The sequence below is a fragment of the Stegostoma tigrinum genome, chromosome 6 (genome assembly GCF_030684315.1).
Source record: "Stegostoma tigrinum isolate sSteTig4 chromosome 6, sSteTig4.hap1, whole genome shotgun sequence".
NCBI classification, from domain to species: Eukaryota; Metazoa; Chordata; class Chondrichthyes; order Orectolobiformes; family Stegostomatidae; genus Stegostoma; species Stegostoma tigrinum.
In genome coordinates, this window is record NC_081359.1 from 28260727 (window position 1) to 28279064 (window position 18338).

Sequence of the window (18338 nt, forward strand, 5' to 3'; positions counted from 1 at the left end):
AAATAATCCGTAATGCATTGATATCAGAATCTCATTGATGAGGGTTGCATTGTAAAGACCTTTCCACCAAGATTCCATTTAGAGCGCTACCTTCCGCAGTGTCAAGAGAAATTGATTTGTGATTTAATCTTATTACATGAAAAACATAGAAAAATAGAAGGCGTAAGCTATTTGGATATTCAAACCTGCTCTGCCATTCTGTATGAACATACCTGATCGACCAACCCAGTTCCCTGTTCCTGCTTTCTTCTAATCTTCTTTGATCTCTTTCGCTCCGAGAACAAAGCAGGTATTGAGTACTTTTTCAACTAAGTTCTCTTCTGTACAGCACCAGTAAATTAAATTGTTTGCTCTTCAGATTTTATTACCCTTTGGAAGCTTTCTCAATTATTTTGTTAGAATGGCTTACCAACCAACCATAATGCAGGTTTTCCAATTTATCGCTATTCTCTAGATTTAAGGTCTCTGATGAGTTTAAGAGTTTTACTCGAACAGTTTTGATTACAAGAATTTTCAGTATGAGCCAAACATTCAAATAAAAGATTAGTCCCATAATGGAATTATTCTGTAGCCCTCAGATTATGATCTTCACTGTGCCTTGTTTCATAAATTGTTTACTGCATCAGATTAGCAAGATTCTGAGCTGAACAGTTGATGAAATGGGCTCAAACGATTTGGGTCTATTACCAGATACACTTTTTATAACAAGTGGTAATGAGTTCGCAACCAACATTTTAGGTTCATCATCTAAATGGTATCTTTATGATTGAAGCCAATGAAATTGTTCTGAAAACATTACTGGACAGTAATTTTTTCTACTTTGTACTAATTGCAGGACCTCTTCATACAAAACTGAGGAATTGCCAAAGATGTGAGTGTATTTTTTTTTGTTATTTTACAACACATAATTTAAAATGTGTTAGGTTGGGTTTTGCATGAATAAGGATGTGGCGGTGGGTGCAGAAGTTGGGCTTGCCCCAGGGCTATTTAATGATGAGAAGGGCTGTTAATTGGTTTGAGGCAGTCAGTCCTTCATCATTTGGGAAAAGGTCCCACCTCTGTAAGCAGGCTGCCAAATCAAGTGGCCTGCAGATTTTTGGTCACTATATTGCCACTGGGAGCAGTGATGGTGGTGGGAAGATATTAAAGTGGGTCTCTGATGCAGAGAAGAGTATTGTAAAAGCATGCACCCACCTTACTTGACTGACCATCTATTCGCAGTTTTTAAAAATGATTTAGAATCTGCTTCCCCTATTTCCTACTATTTTCACTGCATCATAAAGTATAAAGGTTTAATGTAAAATATGAAGTAGACTATCTACGTCACCAATTAGATGGGATCACATTGTAACAGAGTCTACTGATAAATGGTTTTATGTGAAGCCTCATACTAAGCACAGTTCTGCATATTGTTCTTATACAATAAAAAGTAAAGGGATAAAGGTAGAGTTTACCAACATCCCAAACTCTCCACTCTCTATCAATGGTAACCAATGACACAAAATTATCTCTATCAATGGTAACCATTGACAAAACTAAATTAAGACCCACAATAACGATGCAGACCTCTTGCTTCAATATTACAGACAAACTTTTAGGTTTAGCATAAAATACTCTCACTCAGTCTTTAATTTATACATCACAAGTGCAAACTGATATTCTGAGCAATGGTAAGCTTTCTATCCAAACATAAGAATGAAAATAGCCATTCAGATTCTTCTGTTCTGCCAGATAACTGACTGATGACGAATACCATTCATTGCAAGCCAGCATTGACCCATATAATGTTACCTAACAAAATTCTATTGAGCTGATTGGTGGAAATTTCTATTGATTCTATTTGGGTGATACCACTTCAGATTTCCACTACACTTTGTGAAGAAGTGCTTCAACTTCACTCTTGAATAACTTGCCTCTAATCTTAAGATTATGCCTACCTTGTTCCACATAAAGAAGTGTTCTCTAATTATTTTCTCACCCCACCATTATTTGTTCATTTTTGAGCTTGTCCAATGCCTTTAAAAATTGAACTAAACCTTGACAATGCAAATGTAGTTTTTCTCTAATTCTAATTTTGTTTTTGAAGGACAATAATTACATCTGAAACAAAAACCGAGAGTCCAATCAGCAAGAGGTAATGCCACAACTTTTACATTTTACAGCATTTTTCATTCAACTGTGATTGTGAATAGCTTTAGTTTGATTTATAATTATTCTTAGTGAGGCAGTTAACGATCACCCAATTCTATTATCCACGCAAATATGCCAGCACTAGAGTTTGATGTGGATGTCTATGATTTTGGCTTGCATACCTTAAACTATTCAAGTCACCAATGAAGAATGGACCACTATCCAATGGTCATTCTAACTTGTGGAAGTAATTGTTTCTATGGTCAGAGTTTTAGAAAGTTCAACTTTAAGACATATCCTACAACACAGATATGTTTTATGCCATGCTTAAAAAATGGCTTTGTTTTTCTTTTTTCTTAGCCAACAGAGTAGGCCCAGTCCTGATGGTCAAGTAACAACACAGGAAAAGTCACCTACAAAGTAAGCATTAGGATCTGGTTGTTTTATAACTTATTTCACAAAACTTTAAATATTTTCAAAGCTTGTTCATTTTGTATTTTTCCCCTCCAATGTGTATATGAAGTTGTAGGGCATTGTAGTGATGTTCCTGCAGGAACAATTCAATATATAGTATTTGGTTTTCATTGCATGAGTTGCAAGTGTTCTTTCATTTCTTCCACAATAATTAACCCCTTAGAGCATGGATAAAATCACGAACTCATTTCTGACATTCATGCTCCCTAAAATCAATACAGGCTTTGTTTGTGCTATGACTGTCACCTGTAACATTTATAATTCTAAAACTATTATAGGTGTGGCAAAAACATTTGGATGGAACACCTGAGTCAAATGATTTTCAGGGACCAGAAACACTTAGACATTTTGACTTTGGGCACACAGAAGTACATACCCCAAAGCCTTGTTGCTGCAGAAGTCCAAGTCCATGCTTGTCTAGTTTTCACATTTCTCCAAAGAACTGATATACAAAAACATTCACAGAATTTTGATTCAGAACTCATCCATAGAAGTACTAAGAGGAAATCTTTCCAAATGTCTCAGCCCATCAATCACAAACAGGACAGACCAACAAGTGAAAATGATAGTGAATTGAAAATGAATATTGCTGAAAAGTAGGCAGTGAAAAAATTCTCATCTTGCACTCATCAGCATAGATACAAGAATTTCAAATTTCAAGCAATCACGATAATTTATATTATAGGAGGGCAGAATTGGCAAGTCAAAGCTGCTGGCAAAGGCATTGCCACAGATAAAGAAAGATGAAACTCTTGGCACCCTAAGTTCTCTTTTCTCCAAAGGTTAAATCGTTGTGATCAGTTGAAGGTGGGCACTCAACAGGATAAATGCAAGAGAACCAAATTTGGATTTGAGTGCTAAAGAGCCAGAGCCTAGGGGTTACATATTATGCACAGACAACAATTTAGCAATTCCTGATCTATATTATTTCATAGCCACTGCCCATTTTCTTTAAGGTCTTTTCATTTTATAAATAATTTCTCTAGTGAAGTTCCAAAAGGCAAGTTCTGAGTTCTGATAACTCTGTCACGTAGCTGCCAATGAATTGCGTGTACAAGTGACTTACAGCAAGTGTCTGTGCCTTCTGGTACAACATAAAATCTTTAATCTTCTTTTTCCAGACACTAATTTCATTTTAGAAAAAAAAAGCTAGATTGAAGAACTCCTTTTTAATTTTGTCTATGCGTGACTGATTAAATAACATAACTTTGGACATTATTAAGCTGTGTCTTCAAATCTGACCTTATCACATTCAGAAACTGACACTCATTTTCTCAATTGGCAGGCCAATTTTGAAATGGGGTAGCCAGAAAGAAGAAACTTCAAGAAGTAGCTATGTTCCAAAGAGTTCGACACTGGAACAAAATACTTCAAAGTGAGAAAATTGAAAACTTTAATTCTGCCTTTCAGAAATAATTTATTTTATGCCATTTTATTGATTCTTCTTACTACATTGTTATTGAAAGAGAGTGTAATATTCTAATAATAGAAAACAAGGTGGGTGTGTGTCTGCATGTGTATTTAAATATTTCCTTTCTCCACACTTCACCGGTAATGTCATGCCAGGTATTGGGTGGATGTGTTGTTAGCCTATTTTTTTTTTCTTTGCCATGGATTTCAGAATGTGAAGTCATTTAATCTCTATTTGTATGGGCAGTTTGTAGCCAAGGCCTATGTCTGCATTGTCAACTGGCCAACTTACCATTACCATCATCACAAGATAGTAAGATAGTTGTGGTTTCTTCACTGAGACCAATTATTCTGACCAATGCTCTTGTATGGTTAAGCCTCTCACTTAAAGAAATAATGAGGCTGAATGTTCAAATCCTGCTCAGCTCAGGAATAGGTGGACCCTGAAAATGATAAAGCCAGCTGACATACCAGCCTCTCACTCTGTTGCCCATGTGGGGAAATTTGGTCAATTCCGGTATTGTGCACAGGATAGTTGACCACATTGCAGGGTAGGTGGGATGTTGGGCTCACTCAGAAACTTGGCCACCGAGTTTTCTGATGCAGTAGGTTTGGGGGATTGGTTTGCAGGCTAACTCTCTAAAGTTGGGCACTCAATGACAGTCTGGGGTATGCGCACTCAGGAGTACAGGCATACAGGTTTGCTTTGATTGCTAGGGCAGGGATAACACCTCTAAAGGGTGTGGGACTGCCCCTTCCCCATGTCCTACCCCAACAACAGTGGCCTCTGTTATTTGTCATGCAGCCAATTGCTTCTCTGAAGCTTCAAGGACTTTGATCATTCTTCACCTTCAAGGGTCTTCCCAGAAGCTCCAATCTAGGGGGAAAGCCCTTTCCATGCCAATTAGAAACACACCTGTGAAAATTTTGACATAAATTTGTTGCCTGCATAAGGAGGCTTGGGAACGACAGATATTCCTGACAGACGTTCACCTCATCGGGTCAACTGAAGCAACTAGACTAAGATGGTTAGTGACTTGCATTAAGTGCTGAGACTATGGCTATAATCTAATTTGCTCTTCTCTTCAAAGAACACCTACCAGTGCTGAATCTGATAGTCTGATTGATCTGACACCTACCACTGAAAGTACAAACAAGGGGTAAGTGCTGCAAAACTACAGCTAACACTTCAGTGGTAGGCTTTAATCAAATGTACATTTGACAGCAATACAGCTTTGCCCAGAGAAGGATTTTACTCTTTACATCTTTCAATTATTTTACACACACTTCTGTGTTTCCTATCTTAAAGGTCAATTGCCCACTATTTAATTAAGAAATCCTGTTATAGAAAATACCATTTCATCAATTTTCCAATTTTCTCTCCTCTCCTGATGGTATTTCCTGTTGAATGAGTCATGACTGGCACTCTGGTACTCCAACTGAGTGATGATTCTTCATGTGTGAGCAGTAGGAGTTGTCAAGCAATTGACCGAGGGGGCACTATATAAATATAATGACAGGTGGCTATTTAGGCCACCTATTTTACCAAAGTAATCAGGTTCTTGTTTTGGGTGTACTTAGTTCTGTTTCAAATGCATGCATGACATCATTGTAGTCGAAAAAGCATGTTAACATTCATACAGAATTCAACAAAATCAGTGTAAAGGTTTGGCTGATATATATGAATGCAGAAATCTACGATTATAGTACATTTTCCTTTCTGTTCGCAGGTCAGATTTTATATCGAAGGTTGGAAGCAAAAGCCTAATTGATCTTTCAATCACTCCAGAGCAAACAAATACAAAGTAAGATCACAGTCGATGTTACCTGATGCCAGAATAAGAATTGCAGTTTTTTGATCTGAACTCATATCCATGAGAAGCTTCACAGACTGAGTTTAACATTAAAAATGTTCTGAAAATTACTGCTGATTTGAAGGTTTGGTGGAATATATAGAATAACAATTGACTCTATGAAATGGAGGCACAGAGCTAGGCAGTTATGGAAAATGTCCACATAACAATAGTTAGTCCCCACTTGGAATGCTGTGTTCAGTTGTAAGCATTGCACTTTCAATAGTTCATTAAACCTTTGAGGAAAATCAGAGGTGATTTACTATTAAGGATGAATGAGTTTCAGTTTTCTGGAGAAATATGAGAATCTGGAATTGTTCTTCCTCAAGCAGATAATTTAAATGTGAAATTTAAAGGAAGTGTTCCAAATTATGAAGTGCTTTCACAAGAGCAGAAGAGGAGAAACTGTTTCCACTGGTAGAAGGTCCCATGATTAGAGAAAATAGATTCAATGTAATTCTGTAAATAAAATCCAGGGGTTTTGGCAGCGGAAGTGGAGAAAAATCTCCTTATTCATAGAATTGTTATGTTCTGGAATGAAAAGCCTAAGAAGATTGTGGAAGTAGATTTAATTTAACATTTAGAAGAAAATTAGATAAACATTTAAAATTGAACTAAATTACAAGTATTTGGAGAAAGATTAGGGGTGGGACTAATTTATCAACTCTTTCAGACAGCCTAGGCAATTGAATCATGGGCTGAATAGCCTTCTCTTCTGCTAGATAATTTTACCGCTCTATTCTATGGCTATATCACTGGCACTTCACTGCAATTTTGTGGTAGGAAGTGTCTTGGGTATTTCTGAAACATGCACGTTCTTTTTGACCTTGTGATATCAAATAATATTAGGAAATTGCAGTAATGTTAGAATTGTGGCATTTGCCAATTTTGCTCTTGTTCAAGAAGTCCGGTTACTACTCCAACGGCTCCAGCTAGAACTTCAAGTCTGATTGATCTGTCACCATCCTCTCCAGCCAAATCTAAGAGGTAAGTTCAGGAATGCCTTCCTCCAGATGACATATTGCAGTTGGATCAGGTAGTTAACACCATTTTATATTTCTTCAAATACAAATTCATGTTTAAAATACTGATACTGTTCCATTCTTTGTGAACACATGAAAATGCAGTCATGATCTATTGGTGACTTATTATTCTTATAAAAGCCCTGGATGTAATGGCTGGGGTCCTTTGGGCAATTTTTTGTTTGGCTAAACTGAGTCAATAATTGAAGCTGAAGTATTCATTGTGGTGTACCAGCTCATGGTTAACCTGACACCCTGTTGACAACGACCAGACAGTTGTAATATATGCACCTTTACCAGGTGTAATGTTAGCACATACATAATAGTGTTCTGGCAGCAAATCACAGAATTACAGAATCACGGTAACGCTAAACTGGATTCATGTCTGCTGAAACAGAAACATTTAACTGCATCTGTAACTACTGGATCACCAATAAAATACTGGTTTTCCCATCATCATTGTAACTGCTTGTCAAACTGAGCCACCCATTGTGTCTTGAACTTGGCTCTGCCTGCACTCCCGAGTTGAACAATCACACTCGTCAGTATTCAGAACTGAATAATGGTTAAAGAGCGGGATGCACTGAGGAAATTCCTGCACTGTCTTCCTGTTCCTTTTGACTGCCTGGAGGCCACCCTTCCTTCTTTCCCTGCTTCTCTTAATCTGGAGAGACTGCACCAACAAGTACATTATTCACACAGCTCTCAACCTCACAATGCCAGGTGCTGCTCCAAAACCAGAACTCACACTACTGCAAATATCAACACTTCCTGTCTAAATGGTTAACCAGGATACATGCTGCATGCCCCACACTGCACAGGATATGAACTCCAAAGACTGAAGCAGACTTGCCATTCCCTTTTATATTTATTCACATTAATACTTCCAAAAATGTAGCAATAACAATAAACATTATAATGATTAAGAAAGCCTTATAACTGATAATAAATTGACTAATAATTTACACTTTACTAGTTTCAATAAACCTTATTTAAAGCTTCTCTTTCCCACTGTGCAATGAATTTCCTCATGAAACAAATTTACAGCATTATAAGGAAGTGGTGCATGTGGGTACAATTACAACATTTAAAAGATATTTGGATAAGTATGTGAACAAGGAAGGTTTGGAGGGATGTGGACCAGGCATGGGAAGATGGGACTAGTTTGGTTTGGGATTATGGGTAGCATGGCCTGGTTGGACTGAAGGGTTTGCTTCTGTGACTTGGTCTATATATCACTCAGGCAAAGTCTTCTGACTATGTACTCCTAACTGACATTGCAGTTCAAAATATTTGTCTCTTATATAGAGTGTCTGATGAGTCATGACTTTGTACAGCATCATTGTACAATAATTTAAACCCATTGAACCAACAACTTTCATTTGATTGATAGATAACTGTCACTACGAGACAGACACCTGTTTAACATGGCAGTTGCGGTTACTTAATCGTTGTTCATTCAATGTCAGAGTACAGCACTTAATTTATACTTAAACCTAAGCAAGATTTACCAGAAATTGAACCAAATTCACTCCTAACCTCAGTCACATCACATTCAGGTGTAGCCTTCTGACCATGCACCCCTTAATGACCTTACTAATTAATAAAAGGCATATAATTATCAATTAAGTGTTAATGTGTTCTGCAGTGACTTTTGACACAGTCTTGAATTATAGCATTTCTTTGAACAGAAACAGTGGTGAGTGGGACAATACCAGCTATTCTACAACTGCAAGCACAAAAACATCATTTGACCCAAATTCAAGAAAGTTGAGGTATCACATGAAACAGCTATGTTATTTAATGCAATTATTCTCCCTAGATTAAGTAACCATTTGCATTATCCCACGAATGGAATGGAAATCAATTCAGTTACATAATGTGAGAGTGATCAGCTTCCTCGATTACTATCTGTGTTCAGTAAATTGCCTATGATCAGAGACCACCGTCAAGTTCCGACTAAGCAGTACATTTCCAGTCAGTAATTTTGACCAGGCAGAGGTGTTTGACAAGGGTGGTTTAAGAAGGGGAAAACTAACATAGATCAGTAAATTTATAAATGTCATTAAATGTTCAATCTGATATTTGAAACAAATTACTTTTTGAACAGGAACAGTGGAAACTGGGATGAATCCAGCTCATACACCACTACAAGCACAAAGTCAACCTTCAACCCAAGGAACTCAAGGTACTTAGACAGCATCTTGAAATATCAAAGGCAGATAATCCAGCTCCACACCTTGTTATCTCAGCTTTTCTTGTACATTGTGTTGTGTAATCAGTGTCGACATTTCTCTAGATAAAGGAACAATACTCAAATATAAATTGATTGGATGGACTTAGGCTTTGCAGACCAGCTAACACAAATTTGAAATTCTGAGACACGTGACAGTAGAACTTGGAGCTTGTGGATCTAACCAACAATAATGCCCTGAATTCCTGACATCAGATGCATCTTTTGGAACAAAACAGGCAAACAGGCTCCAAGGAGAAGAGATATGATCCCAAAAGGAAGGAAAGTGATTCCAAAGAGGAGAGAAATAGTTTAGCATCAGAGATAATGGGAACTGCAGATGCTGGAGATTCCAAGATAATAAAATGGGAGGCTGGATGAACACAGCAGGCCAAGCAGCATCTCAGGAGCACAAAAGCTGACGTTTCGGGCCTAGACCCTTCATCAGAGAGGGGGATGGGGGGAGGGAACTGGAATAAATAGGGAGAGAGGGGGAGGCGGACCGAAGATGGAGAGTAAAGAAGATAGGTGGAGAGGGTGTAGGTGGAGAGGTAGGGAGGGGATAGGTCAGTCCAGGGAAGACGGACAGGTCAAGGAGGTGGGATGAGGTTAGTAGGTAGCTGGGGGTGCGGCTTGGGGTGGGAGGAAGGGATGGGTGAGAGGAAGAACCGGTTAGGGAGGCAGAGACAGGTTGGACTGGTTTTGGGATGCAGTGGGTGGGGGGGAAGAGCTGGGCTGGTTGTGTGGTGCAGTGGGGGGAGGGGATGAACTGGGCTGGTTTAGGGATGCAGTAGGGGAAGGGGAGATTTTGAAACTGGTGAAGTCCACATTGATGCCATATGGCTGCAGGGTTCCCAGGCGGAATATGAGTTGCTGTTCCTGCAACCTTCGGGTGGCATCATTGTGGCAGTGCAGGAGGCCCATGATGGACATGTCATCAAGAGAATGGGAGGGGGAGTGGAAATGGTTTGCGACTGGGAGGTGCCGTTGTTTAGCGTTTAGTTCCTAGCAAGTTCCCAGAAACCAAGTCGAGAGAGCATGGTCACACTGGGGGGTTGAATATTGAGATGCTGAGATGACTGTCGGGAAGGGATGATAAAGTCTGTTTTTTTTTTCCTGTGGGCTGTCACAAACACTGGTTTTATTTTTACTTTTACTTGAGGACAACATGCTGATTGGAGCAAGTCTGATTTGAGTCTCATTGATGTCAGTGTGTTGGTCAGTGAATGTTGACCAGAAGTGATCCTTGGCTGATTTTATGTTTTCTCTGGTCTGATGGTCTTGCGTGGACTTTAGCAAACCTAACGGCTTTTCCAGTTTTAGTATTTTTAACCTTTGATGGGAAAAACAAGTTTTATTTTTAATTCACTGATACAGAAGAAAATGCTTGTCTTCTTCAAAATGAGCAGTAATGTAACTACTCTGAATCATCTGACTGTCAGGGAACTTTTTTTAAATTCTTTCAACTCAATACAGCAAAAGTCAGGCAAGTTTTACAGCAGTTAATTATCCATTTTCCAGGTCAGTGACAGTGTGAAAATACATTCCACATGACTGTAGTCACCTTTGGTAGCCATCTTAAACAGTGGGACTCCAGTTGGTAAATTTGATTAAGAGATGTGGGAAGCTTTGAGATAGGGAAGATGGAGAAAAATACAATAAATCATTCATTTTAACATTTTTGGTGTGGCGTTTGAAACATCTTTTACTTTTTCATATGAACAGTGGAGACTGGAATGAAGTCACCTCCTACACTACAACAAGCACAAAAACAACCTTCAACCCAAGAAATTCAAGGTATTTTGATAAAATGTTATGTAATACAGTTAACTCCTGCTAAGGGAACTTGCGGTTTATGACAGGTTTTCACTGACTTGTCAAGATTGCAAAGGAAACTATTTCGGAAATTTCTTCTAATTTTTTTGGGGGTAGTTTACAAACATTTCATTCAAGCCTGCTGATTTTTCTCCCATTGTGAGTGGGAATTCTGCACTTTCCTACTGAATTGGTTGTGCATGGAGTAGTTGGCAGTTTAAGCAATCATGGTGGATCTCAAAACTCAAGCCCACTCCCATCTTTAGCATGTTCTTATCCCAGGAATAACAGTTCATAGTGGACTGTTTCCAACATTAGCTCAGATTACAAATAATCATGGTGTCACATCCACTTCCTTTGCTGAGACATCTGTACATTTGCCTTTTTGACCTTGTACATGAACTCACTAAGGCAGAGAAAACCACATTTCTTCATTTTTCAAAGAAATTGTTGCTTGGTGTCTTTCACAGAGTAACCTAATCAAAAACTGTAAGAATTCACATTTAGTTGATCCGGATTTGATCATTCCTCCACTTATCATCATTAATAGCCTCTGATCTCAAATGGAGCTGTCTTATCTCATGCATTCCAAGCCATCTCTATAACCCTTAGTCCTCCTTTCTTTTGGTCAAATACTACAGCACATTTAATGCTCATTATTTACATCCTAATGGCCATGTTAATCAAAGAGTTTTTTGAAAAAAAGTTCACTTTTTTCCTCATGAACAATAAATCTTGTACCTATGTAAAAAGACATGGATAAGAAAAATTCTTGTATCCAAAAAAGAATTGTGTATTGATGTAAAAATCTCTCTCAATATGGGAGCGACATTCAAGCTTGGATGGATTTGAGGTTGACCGGACAAATGCTGAAATACTTTGAAGCTCCTGGACATTGGACCAAGTGATGATAAAATATGGAGTTTTGTCTGTGATTGATCACTGATGACCTGAATTCATGAATTTTGAATTATAGCAGGGAAACATGCTTCCAAGACAAGTGAAAATATTTCATCCTGTCACTTTAGAATTAAAATGTGAAGTTCTTGAAACTAGCATAAAGAATGTAATAATCCAATTGCATGGTAGAATTGTAAGAAAAAATGAACGAATAACCTTTTCTAAGTCATTATCCTTTGCAGTGGCTGGTTGAAATGCCATTTTAATTTTACCTTCTCTTTTGAATGGCAGCAGTGAGGACTGGGACAATACCAACTCTCACACCACGACAAGCACAAAGACAACTTTTCCAAGTCCCAGGTATTGCACGGTACAATTAAAATGGTCATATCGAATAATATCCAATATGGTAAATTCATGGTTTATCAATCTTTAATCTGGCTTTTTATATGACTTCAATTCAATGAAACTAAAAATCAGAAGAAAAAGAGAGGCTGACCATTTTCTCACATCTGTTTTAGCAAACAGCTAAGCAAAACTACCCCTTTGTTTCCTTTCTAAGTGTTTCGCTCCACCTCAAAATCCATGAAGTTTTAATTGAATGTAATATTGCTCTCTGGGTATTGGCGTTATCTTTAACAGGGGACTAATTGCTTAATTAAGTTAAGACTGAGTATCATCTGACAATTTGATCATAGAGTGCCACAAACTTAAAAACATATTCATTTATGTCTACTGTTCAGCAGACATTATTGGTTAATCTAATAAAATGTCAGTTCAGATTATAAACTGTGGAAGAACTTTTCCCTCACAATCTCCATAGCGCTGGGCTAATTTTAGTCCTTAGCAGGTTTTCTGGTTGAGAGTTCCTCATTATTTTTAAAGGTAGCCTCTCTCAGGAATAGGTGAGAAATGAATGTTTGTTGAGATTAGATTTTGATTGCCATGAGGCTGATGTCTTGAGGATTGCAAGAAATCTAGTCTCATCTAAATAATTGTGGCCAGACGCCAATAACCTTCATCGATATAGGTTACCCAATGAAAGAATCGACATTTGGCTGGCCAGTTTCATGAATAGGCTACCAATGCTCCCACTGGATACCAGCATGGATTCTGCTAGAGATTTCCACAAGTCGACAATTAATCTATAAAGGCAGGTTAAAACAAACAATATTGTATTAACATATACAATACTTATCTTCCTCGTGTCAATGGAATGTCTCGTGTCCATTCATCATTTGAGGTGAGCTTAGTTACAATACTCCTGACCAAAACCATAGACTCTTCTCTTCCATGATATGAGGCATAATTTTCTTTTTTCTTTGTCAAATCTTTCTTCAGTGCTGCAGAATACTTCCCTGGTCTATTCTTTTGAGTGGCCACACTTGTTCCACTTGTATGTCAAAAACATACCTTAATTTTCTAAAAACTACAAGTCAATCCAATACTATTCTATCTCAAGGCATTTCTCATCAGCAAACTCTTCCTTCTCTCCAATCCAAATAAGGAGTGCAGGAACAGAGAATTAAAAAGGATGTCCTTTTGCTGTTTTTGCTACTTTGTTCAAAGTGCACCTTCTCTCTTTTTTTTTACATTGAGTTGCAGCATAGAGTGGGCACACACTGACAGGAAAATAATGCAGATGCTGGAAATCTGAACGAAGAACAGTGCTGGAGACACATAGCAGGCCTGGGAACATCTGTAGTCAAAAATTCAGAGTTAACATTTCAAGTTCAGTGGCCCCTCATTCGGTCTGACAAAAGATTACTTGTTTCAATATCAACCTATAGATGCTGTGGGCCTAATTATCTGTTTTTGTTTCAGATAGCCACACGATGTTGCTGGATTAGTAATCCAACCAAAGACATGGGTGGAAACTAAATTCAAGTTAAATTTTAGAATATGAAGCTCGTCCTGGCAATGGGGACCGGGAAAACAACCAGTGATTGTTGTAAAACCCATTTGGTTCATGAACGCCCTCAAGGGAAGGAAATTGGCCATCATTACATAGTTTGACCCACACATAGGCCCACAACAGTGTAGTTGACTCTGAAATGCCAGAGCAAACTACTCCATTCAAAGACCATCAGAGATTGGAAACAAATGTTGGTCTTTCCAGCAATTCCCATGTTTTGTGATAGAATTTAAAAAAAAAGACTGAGGAAGTACCAGTTCTGCTTTCCACATAATCACAGAAACATCAACTGATGTAATTTTGAGAAGCTACAGCTATTGTTCAGTCCCGCAATGGATGTGTTTCATGGTTGCATTTATATTGTCTTTCATTCTCAATTCAGTGAATGTTTCAAGCAAATTGAAGTCCTACACTTAATGGTACAAGAAGAATAATCTGTCAACGAAAGTTCAAATAGGGAGAAAATCCATAAATGACTCAGGAAGAAGCATGGAGATTATATCATATTTCCTTTTTATGCTGTAAGATTATAAATTTAAAACCCATCAACACTTCTTTCTGGAACATCTTTAAGTAAATACAATCATGGAAATCTTTGATGGTTTTAATTAATTACCTCTGATGCTATAGAAATGCTTTTACTGACGAAGGTAACACAATGTCAATCCTGGTGAGAGGCAATAAAACCATACTTTAAGAATCACTTTGAACCACCATAAATAAGGCATTGAATTGTGCCATGACTAAAATTTGAGGCACAAATTTATACTCATTCATAATTGAGTAAATGCAGATACCTCACATTCTCTAGTCTTCTGTATGGTGGAATGTTCCTAATAAATAGCAGTGTTGTTATGGAATTCAAAAAAAAACCCAGGGTAAACAGAATAATCTGACAAAATAAAAATGCTCAAATAAACAGAAATCTGTAAATAATCCAGGAAGAAGTATACATTGAAAACTGATACTACTTTGCATTTACAGCATTGTCTCACAATATCAGAAAATTACAGAGATACTTTGTAAGCAAAATTAGAAAATAAATCATTGTGTCTTTATTGTAGGTCCACGAGTGAACATGATCTTCCCAAAGATGAACCTTCAACTTACAAATCATCAACTTCTTATACTAAGTCAAGCAGGACGTTCAGGTACAAACTTTGTGCCTCTAATCAACATTTCAATGTGGATCAACTGAAATTACCTTGCCCTTAATTATGTCCCAAAACAAATCAATTAATATGTGCCTTATAAAGCACTAAATTGTAGCTTAACTAAAAAGTGTGAGATCTGTGAAGACAAGTGGGTAACTGTACACTAATTTCATGAAAACACAGAGTGGATGGATTTCTGGAGGATCAGGCTGTCTGTGAATTCACTTAAAAATGTCAGCTGGATCCCAGTTTTGAAGCTCTTGCTTCTATATCTGATGTTGGCAACTTTTGCCAGTCCAATTTAAAGGTGCAAGTAAAGAGCCCACACCCTGCGCAACCAAAAGGGCTGACTCTATTGCAGTGTTAGACACTTGACAGCACTTCTGGAATTGGGCCAGATTCTGACGATGATTCGTTATTCACAGGCTCTTGACAGGAGCTGTGAACCACTGTCTGGATTCAAAAAACTAATCAAAAGGAAACTTTAAAAGGTCCTGCCCCTGCCCTACACACCACTTCATGTTCCACATGTGTAATCCAATACACTTCCATAGTCCTCATGCCACTTCTAGACTTCTTATCCTCAAAAATGGGTTCCTTGTCTTCTCTGTGCCCTCCATGGACCTTTCATTACCATTCAGCATGTAATCAGTATGTACAGAAACACAAAGTTTATAAATGGGTAGAGTTGAAACTATGAGAAAAAAAATTGGAACTTGCTTTGTCAAAAACCCACTGTTCCTACTGTACTGTAAATTTGTCAATCAGACCAGGCCGATATATTATAAGTCAAGAAGTTTTAGCCAGCTCACACCTGTTAACACTGATAAAATAGAACCTATAAGAAAAATGTAGCACAACCTATTAAAGATATCAAATAAGCAAGTAAACACTCCCTTGAGTTATCCGATCAGACCTCTGCTGAGCTAATATATTTGTAAATCTTGGAGATCAGCCAATCATAGTAAATTCATCTAGGACCTATGTTAACAGAAAGAGCTGGCCAGGCATTTGGTTTTCCCCTAAGAGCAGGTCTATGAGGGGTGAGCATTAAAGGGTGTGATAGCTTCTAACACACTGGGCCAATGTCCCAGAAAACTAAGCCGACTCCATGATCTGTATCTGGGTCATTGGGCTGAATTCTCTCCCTACCCACCACTACTTGGAGTGAAGATTGCCATAACAGGGAGGTGGTCTGCTAAATCCTAAATTTCCCACCTTGATCTACCCACTTTGTGGGTGTAAATTCAGCCCATTCAGTTCACGTTGACAGTTCCCATTGAAGCTTCCTTGTATCCGTAAAACTACACAAAGGTAGGAAATTTGGCATCTAACACAAACACAAATGATGTGAGCTCTTCCTCCAGCATTCAAGAGTTATCGTTGAATCAGTTTGGCCTTTGCTCATATGGGTTACGTCAAGTGTACAGCACAGAAACAGGCCCTTCAGCCTTTCTTATCCTACTTCATCTAGGGGGCTCGGATCAGTACCCGGAGGTATGATATTATTGCTATTACTGAGACTTGGTTGAGGGAAGGGCATGACTGGCAACTAGTTGTCCCAGGATATCGATGCTTCATGCGGGATAGAGAGGGAGGTAAAAGGGGTGGAGGAGTTGCAGTAATGGTCAAAGATGATATCACAGCCGAACTGAAGGAGGGCCCCATGGAGGACTTGAGCAGTGAAGCAATTTGGGTAGAACTCAGAAAGAGGAAGGATGCAGTAACAATGCTGGGGCTGTACTACAGGCCTCCCAACAGCGAGCGTGAGATAGAGGCACGAATATGTAAACAGATAATGGAAAGGTGTAGGAGAAACAGGGTGGTGGTGACGGGAGATTTTAATTTTCCCAACATTGACGGGAATTCACTTAGTGTTAGGGGTCAAGATGGAGCAGAATTTGTAAGGTGTGTCCAGGAGGGTTTTCTAGAGCAATATGTTTGTAGTCCAACTCGGGAAAAGGCCATACTGGGCCTGGTGCTGGGGAATGAACCCGGCCAGGTGGTTGATATTACAGCAGGGGACTACTTTGGAAATAGCGACCACAATTCCGTAAGTTTTACAATACTCATGGACAAGGATAGGAGTGATCCTAAAGGAAGAGTACTAAACTGGGGGAAGGCCAACTATACCAAGATTCGGCAGGATCTGAAGAATGTAGATTGGGAGAAACTGTTTGAAGTTAAATCCACATTTGATATGTGGGAGGCTTTTAAGGAGAGGTTGATTAGCGTGCAGGAGAGACATGTTCCTGTGAAAATGAGGAATAGAAAAGGCAAGATTAGGGAACCATGGATGACAGGTGAAATTGTGAGACTAGCCAAGAGAGAAAAAGGAAGCATACATGAGGTCTAGGCGACTGAAGACAGATGAAGCTTTGCAAGAATACCGGGAATGTACAGCAAATCTGAAAAAAGGGATTAAGAGGGCTAAGAGAGGACATGAGATATTGCTGGCAAACATGGTTAAGGAAAATCCCAAAGCCTTTTATTCATATATAAAGAGCAAGAGGGTAACTAGAGAAAGGATTGGCCCACTTAAGGACAAAGAAGGAAAGTTATGCGCTGAGTCAGAGAAAATGGGTGACATTCTTAACGAGTACTTTGCATCGGTATTCACCAAGGAGAGGGACATGATGGATGTTGAGGTTAGGGATAGATGTTTGCTTAGTCTAGATCAAGTTGACATAAGGAAGGAGGAAATGTTGGGTATCCTAAAAGACATTAAGGTGGACAAGTCCCCAGGTCCGGATGGGATCTATCCCAGGTTGGTGAGAGAAGTGAGAGAGGAAATAGCTGGGGCCCTGACAGATATCTTTGCAGTGTCCTTAGACATGGGTGAGGTCCCAGAGGACTGGAGACTTGCTAATGTTGTCCCCTTGTTTAAAAAGGGCAGCAAGAATAATCCAGGTAATTATTGACCAGTGAGCCTGACGTCAGTGGTAGGGAAGCTACTGGAGAAGATACTGAGGGATAGGATCTATTCCCATTTGGAAGAAAAAGGGCTTATCAGTGATAGGTAACATGGTTTTGTACAGGGAAGGTCACGTCTTACCAACTTAATAGAATTCTTTGAGGGCGTGACAAAGTTGATTGATGAGGGAAAGGCTGTAGATGTCATATACATGGACTTCAGTAAGGCGTTTGATAAGGTTCCCCATGGCAGGCTGATGGAGAAAGTGAAGTCACATGGGGTCCAGGGTGTGCTAGCTAGATGGACAAAAAAACTAGCTGGGCAACAGGAGACAGAGGGTAGTAGTAGAAGGGAGTTTCTCAAATTGGAGACCTGTGACCAGTGGTGTTACACAGGGATCTGTGCTGGGACCACTGTTGTTTGTGATGTATGTAAATGATTTGGAGGAAGGTGTAGGTGGTCTGATCAGCAAGTTTGCTGATGATACTAAGATTGGTGGAGTAGCTGATAGTGAAGGG

The 18338-nt window shown here is 38.8% G+C and overlaps 1 protein-coding gene and 1 long non-coding RNA gene across 13 annotated transcripts in view; one reads left to right on the forward strand and one right to left on the reverse strand.

The window, feature by feature from the left end:
* Positions 1–18338, forward strand: part of scel (sciellin) — a 72219-nt gene that overhangs the window by 40131 nt on the left and 13750 nt on the right. For 10 of the 12 annotated variants that reach the window (XM_048532243.2, XM_048532242.2, XM_048532244.2 and 7 more), the window contains 11 exons: positions 836–871; positions 2087–2134; positions 2491–2550; positions 3890–3979; positions 5106–5174; positions 5745–5819; positions 6771–6854; positions 9000–9077; positions 10848–10919; positions 12129–12197; positions 14817–14903. In XM_048532243.2, the coding sequence (XP_048388200.1) occupies positions 836–871; positions 2087–2134; positions 2491–2550; positions 3890–3979; positions 5106–5174; positions 5745–5819; positions 6771–6854; positions 9000–9077; positions 10848–10919; positions 12129–12197; positions 14817–14903 (768 nt within the window). The remainder of the gene's footprint in view (positions 1–835; positions 872–2086; positions 2135–2490; positions 2551–3889; positions 3980–5105; positions 5175–5744; positions 5820–6770; positions 6855–8999; positions 9078–10847; positions 10920–12128; positions 12198–14816; positions 14904–18338) is intronic. The other 2 variants (XM_048532246.2, XM_048532245.2) reach the window with 2 other exon arrangements.
* LOC132209763 (uncharacterized) overlaps positions 1–18338 on the reverse strand; it is a 48659-nt gene that overhangs the window by 11466 nt on the left and 18855 nt on the right. The window lies entirely within an intron of this gene.